The 14,514-nt window shown below is 33.9% G+C and overlaps 2 protein-coding genes across 2 annotated transcripts; one reads left to right on the top strand and one right to left on the bottom strand.

Annotated features, from left to right (window-relative positions):
• Positions 1 to 3,106: 3,106 nt before the first annotated feature.
• LOC100170698 (PHD5) lies at positions 3,107 to 8,903 on the bottom strand. Its single transcript, NM_001250956.2, has 5 exons — positions 8,540 to 8,903; positions 8,417 to 8,449; positions 7,348 to 7,576; positions 3,600 to 3,726; positions 3,107 to 3,497 (listed from the first exon to the last, which is right to left on the bottom strand). Exons 1-5 carry the CDS (start codon positions 8,634 to 8,636, stop codon positions 3,228 to 3,230), a joined length of 756 nt encoding a protein of 251 aa, NP_001237885.2. The 5' UTR covers positions 8,637 to 8,903; the 3' UTR covers positions 3,107 to 3,227.
• An 820-nt stretch (positions 8,904 to 9,723) lies between these two features.
• On the top strand, positions 9,724 to 13,716 carry LOC100813316 (GTPase Der). The gene is made up of 7 exons (XM_006584066.4): positions 9,724 to 9,988; positions 10,088 to 10,929; positions 11,085 to 11,317; positions 11,880 to 12,005; positions 12,526 to 12,711; positions 12,924 to 13,061; positions 13,160 to 13,716. The coding sequence occupies exons 2-7, from the start codon at positions 10,266 to 10,268 to the stop codon at positions 13,469 to 13,471; spliced, it is 1,659 nt and encodes a 552-aa protein (XP_006584129.1). The 5' UTR covers positions 9,724 to 9,988; positions 10,088 to 10,265; the 3' UTR covers positions 13,472 to 13,716.
• The last annotated feature ends 798 nt before the right edge of the window (positions 13,717 to 14,514 follow it).

The following is a 14,514-nucleotide window of genomic DNA, read 5'->3' as shown; positions in this document are numbered from 1 at the left end:
GTTGAATTAGCTACCTAATGATGTGAAATTCTTGTGACACTTTATGGTATCTTTCTTCGTGCTTCTTGCATTATACCATGGGGAGATATGATATCATAACTATTTTTCATTTGTTGCTACCTGCCAATACCAGCCTACCACCAATCTATTATTAGTTATTCTATACAATAAATTAGGCTCCACAGTCACTTAGCCTCATCAAAATAATTAGGCAAAACAGTGATAATGACAGGTTGACAGTACCACACTAGTCTTTATCTTTGTGTCTACTTGTGTAGGCATGTGAGTGAGATACCTTCCCATCGGCCACCTAGCTATTTGACTCGAGTCTCTCACTCTCGGTTTTAATTTCTTATTCTTAATATTCTCTTTGGACATAAACTTCCAATAAAATCTCCATAAGTAATGTGATAATATCCATAGATTCAATATTTTCCCTTTTGAACCATGTTATTTATATAATAATCAAATCTGATTGATGTGATTTAGTAATAAAATTAATAATAACATTGATTACTATATCCTGCCATAATGAGGATGGTTGGTGGGTTTAATTTCATCCTCAGTACATGTAGGAGTTACCATTGCCAGATCACATAATACTGGGTACTGTTGACTAAGTACACCTTAGACATGTCATCCTTGAATTCGTTAATAATAATAATAATAATTGCAGAATCAATGTTATTAGTGTGGTCATTTGATTTTACTTACTTAACGTATAAAAATAACAGTATAAAAAAAAATACTCAGATTTTTCCTTATTAGAAATTTTTTTAGGTGAATTTCATTAAATAATTTAGATTTATTTTTATTTGAAATTAGCATAAAATTTATGAAATAACAAAAATATATATTAAAATGTGTCATTAAAAAAAACTCCAATTGGCCAGGGATATCCATGGAATTAAACAACAAACAAAATTAAATAAGTAAAGGCACGTGCTATACTTTAGTACCTTACCCATATCCCACCCCTAAAATTAAGAGAAAGAGAGACAAATACAATGATGCAGGTGAAACCGGGTTGAATGCAGTAGGCATAGCATTAAATAGATTTTATATGGATGCTATTTTACCAGAAGATTATTGTCATTGTTGGCTTGGCCATAAAACATCATTGGACAAAAGAAGTTTGATCAAGTTAGCCGCAGAAACACATTTTTGGTTGCGGGCGGGCATGTATGATCGATCGGTTCTTGTTTGAGAACTCATCCAAATAATTAGGACATTCTCTAGCTCATCTGTTTTCAATTGTTAGATAACAAAAGCATTGGTCACATTCATTAAGTACAAAGAGATTACTCATTCATTTGTTGGATATTACATTGGTCTCATTGATTACATGAGATTATCGATTTCGAACCACAAATAGCTTAACGCCTTAACCATTTGAAATCAAAGTTATTTTTTTAATAGATAAGATTACTATGGACTAGAAGCTCTCATTCCAAGTATATAACAGTCATATACCTAAAAAAATCAATTTGATTTAGTAATGCTTAAACTATAGAATAACTGATCAATAAACAATTATTTTTTCCATTACTTACTTATATTTTTTAACTTAAGTAAAAATTTAAAATTTAAATAAAAAGCATTTAAAATGATAAGAGAATATATAAAATTTAAATAAAAAGCATTTAAAATGATAAGAGAATATATATATAGTCTTAATGGCATATTTTATCATTCAATTGTAATTATTCTGTGAATTTTATCACTGAGCTTTTTTTTATAAAATTTACGACCCGGTCAATTCTTAAGCATTTTATCATTGAAGTTTTTTTTTTGCAAATTTTATCGTTTAAATTTTAAATTTTTTTTCATTTGGAAAATACAATTCTTTAATTTAATTAATATTTATTCAAAATATTTTAAATATATTCATAAAATATATTATGTAAATGACTAAAATTGAATAATGTAATATTATACTCACAATTGTGTGAATGATTATCGATTCGCAAACAACCTAGACTCACTTGATAAATTAAAAAGAAAAAAAGAAGAAGACTCGTTTGATAAATAAGTACTCTATACTCATTTTGAGTGCCCGTTGAATTTATCATTCCTATTGTAAGCCTTAATAGTTTATTGCCTTAAATAACCTTTGGTTCCCGTAAAATAAGAGATTTTTAATTTTAATCATTGAAAGATTTAAAGATATTTGTTTTGATGTGTTAGACTCATTGATGAGACAATGAGCTACCAATATCATTGTTGCGCCATCAACAAACACTGCTACTTGATAGAAGGATAAAAACAATTAAATTTTTAAAAGACTAAATTTTTTTAAAGCTCTAAAAAAAAAATGAACATCCTATTTCATAGAGAGAGAACAATATTTAAGCCTAGTCTATTTTGAGAATTGGGCCAGCGTAAATTTTGCTTTAAGGTTCAAATCGACAAGGAAATAAAATTTTCTTTTGTATTTATTTTACCAAATCAAATTGGGACCTGATTATTAGTTTAAACAAGTACCTTGGCAGAATGTTAGAATGAATTCGAAGGATGATAACCTCTGACCAATATTCACCAGAAACGAGACATTAAAACGGGGAAGGGGAGTTAAAAATGACTTCTAGAATACAAGACTCGACTGGAGAAGAATCTGAATCTTTCCTCCGTAGAGGCTGAATCTAAGCACGCCAACACTTTGAAACTTCATGCTTTAGTTCCCCCCAAAGACTTCACTAAGAACCTGCCAACATGACTCTTACCTCACCTCCAAAAATAAAAAGAAACAAAACACTTTACAAGTGCGACAAATTATCAGTATCTTGTTTTTTCTTTCTAAACTCAACAGTTCTCAATTAATACTAATCCCATAAAGGTATACCTTAGTTACACGAGAGCATAGGCTCGAACAGCATCAAAGTCCCTCTCGAGGACAACTTATTTAAGCCTTGAATCCCATTGAAGCCACTTTACAACCGTGGTTCCCACAGTCAAAATGTAGAAATAAATGAAATATTTATTAAAATCAAAACCAGAAACTGCAGAATATATTTATATAATATATTTGTTGTCAATGACTACTTAACACAATTCCCAAGAAGATTAGACAGTAGTAATGAACAGTAGCAAAACTTGAAATTCCATCTGCATAGTCATTAAAGTGAACCATTCACTAGAACAGGAAGCAATTTTCACTTGTAAAAATGTTATCAAACATTCTAAATCTTGTCTGTTTAATTGGTGATTGATCCAAAGGTTTAGAGCTTTCAAACTCTAACCCTCTTGTTACTGCAGCTAGGGCACTTGTATTGCTTGATGTGCTCAGCCTTAGCAGGAGTAATTTTAACACATTTACCATGGAACCATCTTTCACACATATCACAACAGATCCAGAATTCATCAGTGCCATAATTATCACCGCAAGCACCACATGTTGCACCCTGTTCATCATCTTCTTCTTCTTCTCCACTCTCATCCTCTTCTTTGGGTGGTGCAGACATCTTCATCCCCTTGGCCTGAGACTCAGACTGATGGGACTGTTAAAAGGAAGCATCCAAAACAGGAAGACCAAAGTGACTTTCCAGACAAGGGCAGTGATAGAAATGTAAACTAAGAAGCAATTGAAAACAGAATACCACCTTTCCACTTGATTTGCATTTGCTACCATTGTTGTGAGCAGCTGGTTGATCCTTTAATTGCTTAGCACTTCCTGTCACAAGTTCGAAGATTGTCGGCAGATCATTTATCATCTGAAAAAGCCTTTTCCTGTAAATATACATCCGAATCATAATTAGAAGTGAAGAACCTCCTAAATATCATACATGAACTTTTAACCCAACTTTCTCAAGATTCCTAGAATATACTTTTTCTTCTTGAGCTCCTAGAAGAATTTTTTTTTTCATTTTTGTTTTATTCACCCTCCCTACCCCAAAGGCCCAAAGTTTCTGTGAAAGACTCCTTCAATATTGAATTCAATCAGACTAACTTTTACTCATTTAGATATTCCAATTGAATCACCTTATTGTATTTTTAGGATTAGTTTCCCTATTTCCCTATATTTCATAATTTCTTTCATCTAATTAGGACTATGATTTAGTTAACAGTTTATGCTTTATGATTTGTATTCTCTTAATTTCTTCCCACAATACCTAAAACCATATATTTTCAACAGCCTTTAATCTACCTGACTTTTAATTCAATAATTATTTTAATATAAAGGAAACAAAATGATAGATTAGCATAAACTTAATGTCCTAATCTTTTGCTTAATATTATAAACATTATAATTCATATCACTCAATTTAAAAATAAAAAATTGTCCCCCTTTCCCTTTCCCTTCAAAATCTCATTGTTAAACAAACCCTCAATAAAGCTGCAAGCATGGCAAATTATTTTCACTCGCTAATGAAAGTCAAAATACTTAAAACTATAAAAATTATTTAGCTTTTTGAAAGTCTTTACTGCCACAATAGAATACTTTCAATGAAGATACAAGTTAGCAAAATACAATGGTAACATTCAATATGCTACCTCATAAGTCATAATACTATATATGTATCAGTTATACCACTAACTAGAAATCTAAAAGCAGATCTACGAAATCAATGTGTTATTTTCAAGGCCATCATGGCATTCGATCAACATGGGCGCCCAAAATTGTTCTTTGTATTTTAACTTCAGCATTAATAATTCATGTTGTTTGTGGTGATGTAAGTACCCATATTCTGTACTAGGGCCTTAAGATTCACTACAAATGCTGGGGACCTTCAGAAAATTAGTGAAGCTGAAGCCCCTATCCCCACATTCACCTTTTAAACCCATCCTTCACAATTTTAGGCTTAAAATATTTTTCATTCCTTTTTCTTTTAGTCCCTAAACATTTTGTTCCATTTGATGCCTATTTTATTGACATTGTTACTTTTAGTCCCTGTTACCATAAGATTGTTAAGTGATGACAAGGCAAACAATGAGCCACATCATCAATGTACATGTGTACAATATCTACTTGGCATATACAAGGATATTTTGACCATGTCACCTCCCAGACTCATCATGGCAGTAGTCAGATCTCCATAGCCAAAATCCAAAGCCACTTTGCACCCTGACCATAGCACTTTTATTAAAATCTTCTACCTCTTCCTTCTCCGTCACCACCAGAAAACCAATTTGACTCAACTGCAAACCCACTTTGCACATAATTGTTTCCACCGTCCAAGTATACCACCAACAAGCCCATGCCCCCACTGCCAACCGATGCTCTGCCATTGTAGAGATCCTCCAACAACCAAAACCACAAAGTTGCCAACCTCTGCATCCACCATCACAAGTTTCCACACAGCATGAATTCCCAAATCTCAAGACTCAAATCTATGTTCTCTTCTAGCCTTTCCCAAATTCCCTTTCTGACTAACATCACTCAAATCTATGTTGTTTCATGGGTTCTAATATGGTGATCCCAAAAGAAGTGCAAGTTATGGCCAATTATTCACTTTCTTTCTCAAATTTCGACTCTTCCACTAACCTTTGCTTCCCTCTGGTTGGCTGTTATTATTGGCTCTTTATTGTCACTTATGTAGTTATGCTTGGCTCTAATTTCCTGTGGCTCTGATTTGCAGTTATTATGTGCGATTCATGGACTATGGAGGCATGATTGGTTATAGTGGCAGAGATCAGCGGCAAGTTTGATAAGCAACAAGTTGAGGACATTGGGTTTGGGTGACCATGGCACATAGGGGAATTCTCTTGGTGGTAGTTTAGAGATTTGTGGAAGGAAGGATTTCCATGGGATTCATATTTGTAGTGGCTTGGAGTAGTGACAGGCAAATGGGGACTCAGATTGTTATTTTGTTCCAGGGTTTGATTTGGGAAGATGAGTTTGCTTTTTGCTTCATGCTTGTTGGTGTATCAAAATTAAGCTTCACTAGAAACAAGAAATCAGAACTTGGACAATGAAAGAAGCTTTACTTTTTCACACTTTTTATTTGTAATCCCTCCTATTGCATTCTATTATCCTGTGCTGGACTCATTTTCCTACCTCTTTATGCTGCTTTTGTTCATTGATATTTGAGGTTGCTTATGGCCAAAAATTTGATCAAATAAAATTTAATCCTATATACTAACCAATAATATATCACCAAACTCCAAAGTGTTCATACTTCACGATGAACAGAATTTAAACCTCCTAAAGTTTTGAGTTATATGGCATGAAGCCCAATAGTGCAAATGAAGGAAAACCGAAAGTGGAATAAGATAGTAAAAAAAGAGAAACCATGCCAACTAACAGAAAAAGAAGTTCCTTCAGAGTTCAGACAAACATTACAAATTAAATAATTAATTATATTTACAGTAAAATAAGTTACCAAGATATCGCATACAGATAGATGAAGGCATGAAGGGAAAGTAGGTATACATTTAGGCATCTAAATGGTCAGTTAGCATCTAGCAGGGTGAGAAAGAAACATGATTGAGCATGGAATTTACAAAACAAACCTTACAGGAAAGAATATGAATAACATGGTCATGCCCCAGGTTGGTTTTTCTGGCTTAGTAACCAAACAAGATGCATAAATTTCTTGACAAAAAGATAAAGATGGAGAGAGAATTGGTATTTTTGTCCCTCAAAATACTCTTTAACATCAATCAAGACTTTCAAAGATTGTTTGCATCAATTAACCATATACTTCTTCAGTTGAACTCAACTATCAATGAAATTTAACCTTTAATTATTGTGTGCATATCATTTTAGTCTCTAATAAGGGCTGGATTAAGTCAATTTCGGAGATTGAGGTGATCAATTGACAGAATAATTTTTGAGAGACCAAAATCAATTAAATCCAATCTTTTAGGAAGCAAAACATAAACTTAATAAATATAAAAAAGAGGTATCTGGCGCTTTTATTTTCTAAACAATTCCATCAACATTATGCTTCTCCTGCAGAGTTAAAAACTGCTATTAACAACAAAAACACACACGCACACAGAGAGAACCTTGATTTTTCATTTAGTTCAGTGTTTCATGAAAAATTACACAAATTGCTATAATTCATGTTTCACTGTAAACTTAAATAGATTATTGAGAAGCATGAAAAATCTTGAAATATCTTACTAGCAGTTCAGTAGTGACACAAAACATGAATTATTAAAGATTTGTATAAAGAGACTAAACTAATAATAGCTTTTATTCCAAAAACTGTGCACAGCTAGAAATGAGTGATTGTAAACAATTTAGATGTATCACACAAGTTCAAAACTAGCAGGGTTATAAAAAGCCAAATACTTGTTTGGAAAAATAAAAGGACAAGATGGAAGAGAGTTTAGGAAGAATGTTCTAAATATACAAGAATAATAAAACAATTTCACAAGGCTAATAGAGAACAGGGTTCTTACCTTTCATTCTTACCAAATCCAAAGCGGGCACCAAAATAGAAAGCAACAGCAAGCAGCCATGAGTCACTGTGAACTGCAACCAGTGATAGCCAGTCCTTCTCTTGCATGCCGTCCCTGGCAAAGTTTATACCTAATGCTGGCTCAGGAAGTTCAGGAGGCACTTCCTCAACAGGCAAATTCACTTCCCATGTTTCATTTGGAAACCCATATAGACACAAATTCTCCTTCTCTACAACGAGAATAACATAATGTTAATAAAACACATTGCAAATAACACTTCAAAAAATCATTCTCTTGGGTTCTTCCTATTTGGGAGATTATGAAGGACAAATTTTGTAAATTACTTTAATAACCATTCAGATATTTCCTATGTAATTAATTGTTGATATTGCATTCTGGCATGGAACTTTATTAATAAAGGATAAGGAGAGATGTTAAATTGATAATTTGCCCCCATTCTTTGATTGTTTCTTTTCATTCCCCTTATATAGCTGTTAATTCATTCCTTGACAATTTACAAACATAACGAAGTAAACGAGAAGACAAAAAGCCATGAAGTTTGATGGAACGGTGTGACAGGCACTTGACCTTGTAGTAGTGAAATTTGTGCAAAGTGATAGCCAAATTCACATTAAACACATCAAACTTGACCCATTTGCGAAAGAGGAAGAAAACAAAATGGTGGTTACTAACTGTTTATCATCACCAGTACATTCTCACATTCAACTGCTAACAACATTTATGAAACTTCAATGACCCCGTTATATTAGTTTAATTGAAGTAGAGGGGAGATGTTTGTCATTGGCCTCCCTCCTCCTCAGCAAGCGGGGCAGATGGAATTATGAAATATTAATGAATGAGCGAGCCCAACAAGTATGTACGTTTTGAAAACAAGAGCATAGGCATAGCAAATAATGAAGGAGCAACAAGCAATGATATATTGACAAATTGGGAGCAGAGGAATTACAGGAGTGAGTGGGTGGAGAAAGGCACACGATAAATGATTGAAAGCAGAATGAAGAAAGGCATTATTATTATTATTATTATTATTATTATTAAGAAAACCCACCGGGATCGCACTGCTGGTAAAACTTTTCAACGTCTGCAAGCAAGAGAAGAAGAGAGTGTAAAATAAAAAAGAATATAAATAATAAAAGAATAAAAAGGAGGAAAGGGCGAAAGAGTAGCGTACCAGTAGTGAGGGCCTTAATCAAACCAGCGCGTCTGCCCTTAAAATCGGTGAAAACCTCTTCGACAGTTCTGGGTATTGGGTGCGGTACTCCTTCCATAAGCCTCTCTCTCTCTGCTGCTGCTGCTCAACAAGGTCTTTCTTTGGCTAGGGTTTTATTTTGTTTTGTTTTGTTTTTGCCCTATCTTATCTATTAGACAGATAGATAGATTTAGGGTTTAAAAATCGAGAAGCAAAAGCGTGAAAGAGTAATAATAGTAGTGATTGAAATTGAAATAAGAAGGAAGAAGAAGCATTGGAATTTGGATATGAAAGATGGGTTGTGAGAGTTGAGAGAGAAACAAAACAGAACTATTTATTTAGTACTAAGACCACTTTCCTCCTTCTTCCTTATTAACAACATTTCTATTGCATTATTAATTATTAATATTGTTTAAAATTATTATCTATCATATTTTTTATTTTTAAAACATTTCTTATTTTCATCATATTACTGTTTTTTATCTTGTTTCTTCTCTCTCAAAACACGTAAATGACCAAAATAATAAAATAAATTACCAAGTTGAGCTTTTTTAAAAAAAAAGATCTAAATTGAATCAAAATAGGTCATTTAACCTAAAATGATCAAATATATGATTTAGCCTAAAATCTAATCAGTATTTTTTTTATGCCCATAACATACCTAAATGTGTGATACTAAATCTACTCAAAATTATTGATGAATTTCTTTTTAGGCATAGTTACTATGTATGTCATTGTCTAAATAATCATAAAAATGCTCAAAATTACTAATTTTTTTTTAGCAAAAGAGCTCATGAACAAAGCTCATTGCCTTTCTATTCAAAATACCGTTTTTTTTATTTCTAAAGAAAACAAATAATTAAAATAACACTTGATTTGGGTGTTTTTTTCTTATTTTCATTGTTAAAGAAAATAGAAATAAAAGTAAAAATTTGTTTATTTACAATTTCAAAAACATTTTAAAAAATTGATGCAAAACAAAAAACAACACATCAACGTTTTCATCTTCTTCTTTTTTTCTTTTTTTTTTGAAAAATCAAAAATACAATCACACCTTATAACACTTTATAATTGATACATATTTTATAAATCTTAAAAATTTAAAAATAAAATTATTTTTAAAAAATAAAAATAGAAAATAACCATTGAAATTGACCTAATAATCTTTTTTTCAGTCTCTATAGGCAAAAACAGGGAACGTGTACCCTGGTCCCCAACCCTCCAAAGCTCAACAGCATCGCCACCAGCAAACAGGGAACGTTGCCGATCTGGTTTGTGATCCCAGTGGCTTGGGACGAAGAAGAAGAACCAGTGGGTCGTTGCCTTCCAACACAGCCATGGCTTCGTGAAAGACGCACCACCCACTGTCGCACGCATTTACAGCAACTAGTTTCTCTCGTTCTTCTCCAAGACGCCCCATTTCTGCAATTGGTAAGCTATATTGCATGACCAAACTTTAGGGCCACGGTTTCGAATTATAAATCCCCTCCTTTGAAATGATTTTTACTAATCAATGTTAAATGTGAACAGAACTATATTATTCCAAACTCATTCCACTGCAATGGCAATGAATTTGTTAGAGTATCGACAGTTTAAAATTCAGTAAATTGATGGTTTTGAGTGAAAATGGGGATTTGAGAGTTTTAAGGTAGAGCAAAACCATGCTAAACTTCAGTACATAGGCTGGCTAGCTAGCTCAAGGGATAAAATGAGCCGAATCCGGAGGCTTGTCTATGTTCATCTCATTCCACCTGTGACTGAGAGGGGATTTTCTAGCCTGAGTGTGGTCACTGCACCTCTTGATTTTACTGAAATTCAAATTAGTCGCCTTCCCACTGTCGTCATTCTAGGGCGACCTAATGTAGGGAAATCTGCATTGTTCAACCGTCTTATTCGGAGGAGGGAGGCTCTGGTATATAACACCCCCGATGACCATGTTACCCGTGACATACGAGAAGGACTTGCCAAGTTGGCCGACTTACGATTCAGGGTCTTGGACTCTGCTGGCTTGGAAGCTGAAGCCACTTCCGCTTCTATCCTCCACAGAACAGCTTCTATCACTGCACACGTCTTAGCAAAGTCACACTTTGCGCTCTTCCTCACTGATGCAAGAGCTGGACTTCATCCACTTGATCTCCAGGTTGGAAAATGGTTACGGAAACATGCACCTCAAATCAAGCCTATTGTTGCCATGAATAAATCCGAATCACTCTTTGATGCCACTGGCTCTCTGGCTTCAGCTGCAAACGAAATGTGCCGCTTGGGATTTGGGGATCCTATTGCCATATCTGCTGAGACTGGACTCGGTATGCATGACTTATATATGTCTCTTAAGCCTCTCCTCGAGGACTATATGCTTCGTGTCTTCACTGGTAAGTCAAACCTTATGACATTCCATTCAGTAATGAAAGAATCATAACTACAACTACTTGATTATTTTTTGGTTATCATTTTGGGTACATGGAAGGACTTGCTAAACTAATTATTTGTTGATGATTTTTTCTGTCATGCAATTTAATCATAATAGAAGAAGGTGCTCGCGAAAATAGCCACAACGAGGTCGAGGACAGCAGCGACCTTGATGTTGACAAAAGTAAGCTGCCATTGCAGTTAGCCATTGTAGGACGCCCTAATGTTGGTAAATCAACTTTATTGAATGCATTGTTGCAAGAAGACCGTGTTCTTGTGGGTCCTGAAGCTGGTCTGACAAGAGATTCAATCAGAACCCAGTTTGAATTTCAAGGAAGAACAATTTATCTGGTAAGTATCTATAATCCATGAATGCTTTGTTTCTGTACTTCTGGTAGTATTGATGGAGATTGGAGATACAAGTAGGAATCTTGATTGTAAGAGGAAAACATAATAGTTCTTTGTTTCTCTGACCTTCAAGTTAGATGATATCGACACATGTTTCTTTTCCATTTCACGTGTGCATGTGAGCATACATGCATGTGTCTCTTGTTCTGATTTTCAATCTTAAAAATATGCAATTGCAAGTCAGCAGGTTCTCTTTAAAGTTCATATTAACCTTTGAATATATTTTCATAGTAGCTATTGTACAATTTTGTCTGCTGAGCATGATCAACTTGCTATAATTTTGATTTTGCTCTAATTCTTTAGTAATCTTTTTTTTTTGGCACATTAATTGTCAAACATGATGCTTAGTATGGTTCGAAGCATCCAAACTTATATTTTGATTGAAAGTACTTGATAGGCATGCTGAATATACTTTTGCTTCAAGGGTAATAAACTTAAGTATATATTTGATATTGAAACTTCAGTTACATTTTATAAATATAATCATGTTTATGCTGTGATTCAGGTTGATACTGCTGGTTGGTTGCAGAGGACGAAGCAGGAGAAAGGAGCAGCATCCTTGAGCATTATGCAATCAAGGAAGAGTCTACTCCGGGCTCATATAATTGCTTTAGTACTAGATGCAGAAGAGGTATATATATGTTACATGCATTTTACATTTTGGAGAATGCCACATAACTATGATATAATACAGACAATTTTTTAGCTTGATAAATTGCAATTTCATAAAGTCTACTCTATTGTTCCAATTTAGTTCACATGTTTCTATTAATAAACACAAATTTAAACCTATTAAAATATGTTCCAGTAATTTGTTTACTGGTTGGAAACGTTGAATTTGCTGCTCAGATTTTGCTGATTTTGGTTTGAAATACTTATTCATTGAAGATTCCATAGAGCATGTGTAGTGTTCTTCCTGAGGTGAGCAACATGTGTCCCATTTCATCCCCTTCTGTTTTGTGTACCTACCCCTTATATGAAGTTATCCTGTCAATTATGATGGACTTAGTGCATGAAAGACTGTGAATTATGTGTGTGGAATACCCTCTTTTGTAAGTGTGATCCATCAGCATGATTTTTCTATATGCTCATTAGCAATTACATTTTGTATTGATAATATTTTTTTATTTGAAAAAATCTGTATTGATCAGATTATAAATGCAAGACGAAGTATGAAACATGCTGAAGTAGTTATAGCCAGACGGGCAGTGGAAGAAGGACGTGGGCTGGTTGTGATTGTGAACAAGATGGACCTTCTAAGAGGCAAACACAAATCGTCATCCTATGAGAAGGTTATGGAAGTTGTTCCACAAGAAATTCAGACAATTATACCTCAGGTCTGTCATGTAATAATAAGTCTAGATGTTCAATAAATTGGATTGTCACACACACGCATCATGCTTTAAAGTGTTTATGTCTTTGACATAGATGTCAAAATTGGTCATGGTTCAAACTTGAGAAGATATGTAACTTGCGAGGCTGTCGACGGCTGTCGACATATCATGCAGTCCTTACCAATTTCAACATTGACTTTTGACATTGTCAACAGGTAACAGGGATCCCAGTTGTATTCATTTCAGCATTGGAGGGAAGGGGCCGGACCACTGTCTTGAATCAGGTCATCGATACTTATGAAAAATGGTGTTCAAGATTACCTACAGCTCGTCTAAACCGTTGGTTGCAAAAGGCAATTAGTACATCCATCATCACTTTTTGTAACAGTAAAATATGCTATTGGAAGTAAATTTGCTTTCTTATTTCTCACTTTGGATTGGATTTGATCAGGTTATGAGCAGGCATTCTTGGAAAGACCAAGCAGCACAGCCTAAGGTTAAGTATTTCACTCAGGTCAAGGCCCGGCCACCTACATTTGTTGCGTTTGTGCGTGGGAAGACTCAGCTTTCTGATACAGACATTAGGTTCTTAACCAAGTCCTTGAAGGAGGACTTCGATTTGGGTGGAATTCCTATACGGATCATGCAACGTTCTGTCACTAAGAAAGATGCCAGTGGAAGTGGAAATAGCAAGAATAGCCATTCGGTATGCAGAGTGGTTGAAAGGACTGTCTCTGACAAGAGAAGTATCGTAGATGAATAACAAATTTGACTTCTCATTAAAGGACATGAGTATCACTCCGCAGAATTTGCTAAAACGAGTTTAGAGTTATTTAATTACAGTATAATTTTATTCTCAGTTCAAAAGCTTGATTCTGAATTATTGAACTATGTGCAGCGAGGAGGAGCACAATTTCAAAGGTGCTGAGTTTTATGCAACAATAATATAGTGTTATGAATCGTTGATGATTTTTTTTGAGTAATTGTAGATGTTTTTGAGTAGTGCAATATATATTGAATGAATTGTTGCAATTTTTTAATGGATAGCAATTGTATCATTAATAAATAACAATATGAATGAATAGTGCAATTAAATCTGTCAAAATTGGTCCAAGTTGGATTGTCAAAAAAGGTTGCCTAAAAAGGACCATCAATGGGCTAGGCTGGACTTGTTTAGTCTTTGTTTTTTTGTTACATGGCCTATTTGGTCTGGTATTATTTTGTTATTTTTCCTTTTAAAATTAATATAAATTTGTATTAAATTTGATTCCTTTGGCTAAATGTATAAAATGACCAGTAAGTTTTTTTTGGTGAAATGGGAAACAAAAGACAAGCAAGAATAATCTTCCAAGAGGATCTCCAACACATCCGCAGGGCATAAGTAAATTTGTATTCATTGCTAATTTAAAATCAATTAAAATAATGAAGTGCTTTAATTCAAAATTTCAAATGAACAGCAAGATCCACTCTTCTTTTTTTGTACGTTTAATATTTTCTAGGACATATTAATTGGGAAACAATTGAACATGGACCAGGGTTCTCTAAGTTGCCTGCAGCTGAAGAACAACCAACCTGTGCGGTCCAAATTCTATGGCTGCTAAATTTTTATGCTATTTATATTTTTCTTTATAAACAATAATAAACGATCGAATCCATTAAATGTTTTTTTAAAAAAAAGAATAAGAAGTTTGGGTACTAATCTATTGAATGAGGAATTCAGAAAATAAAAAAGCTATTGAATGAGGAAAAATATAACGTCGATCAACATACGTGTGATAGTTTTAACCTACCAAATGATTTCAAATT

This window comes from Glycine max, chromosome 7 (assembly GCF_000004515.6).
Source record: "Glycine max cultivar Williams 82 chromosome 7, Glycine_max_v4.0, whole genome shotgun sequence".
NCBI classification, from domain to species: Eukaryota; Viridiplantae; Streptophyta; class Magnoliopsida; order Fabales; family Fabaceae; genus Glycine; species Glycine max.
Note: the sequence above shows the minus strand (reverse complement) of the source record. Positions and strands in the feature narration are given on the sequence as shown.

Bases quoted from the DNA above. Each gene is read 5' to 3' on its own strand.
- LOC100813316 (XM_006584066.4), top strand. From the start codon at position 10,266: ATGAGCCGAATCCGGAGGCTTGTCTATGTTCATCTCATTCCACCTGTG. The intron at 10,930-11,084 runs GTAAGTCAAACC...TAATCATAATAG, and splicing joins TATGCTTCGTGTCTTCACTG to AAGAAGGTGCTCGCGAAAAT. The intron at 13,062-13,159 runs GCAATTAGTACA...GGATTTGATCAG, and splicing joins TAAACCGTTGGTTGCAAAAG to GTTATGAGCAGGCATTCTTG.
- LOC100170698 (NM_001250956.2), bottom strand. From the start codon at position 8,636: ATGGAAGGAGTACCGCACCCAATACCCAGAACTGTCGAAGAGGTTTTC. The intron at 3,727-7,347 runs GTAAGAACCCTG...GTATATTTACAG, and splicing joins GGATTTGGTAAGAATGAAAG to GAAAAGGCTTTTTCAGATGA. The intron at 3,498-3,599 runs GTGGTATTCTGT...TCCTTTTAACAG, and splicing joins AATGCAAATCAAGTGGAAAG to TCCCATCAGTCTGAGTCTCA.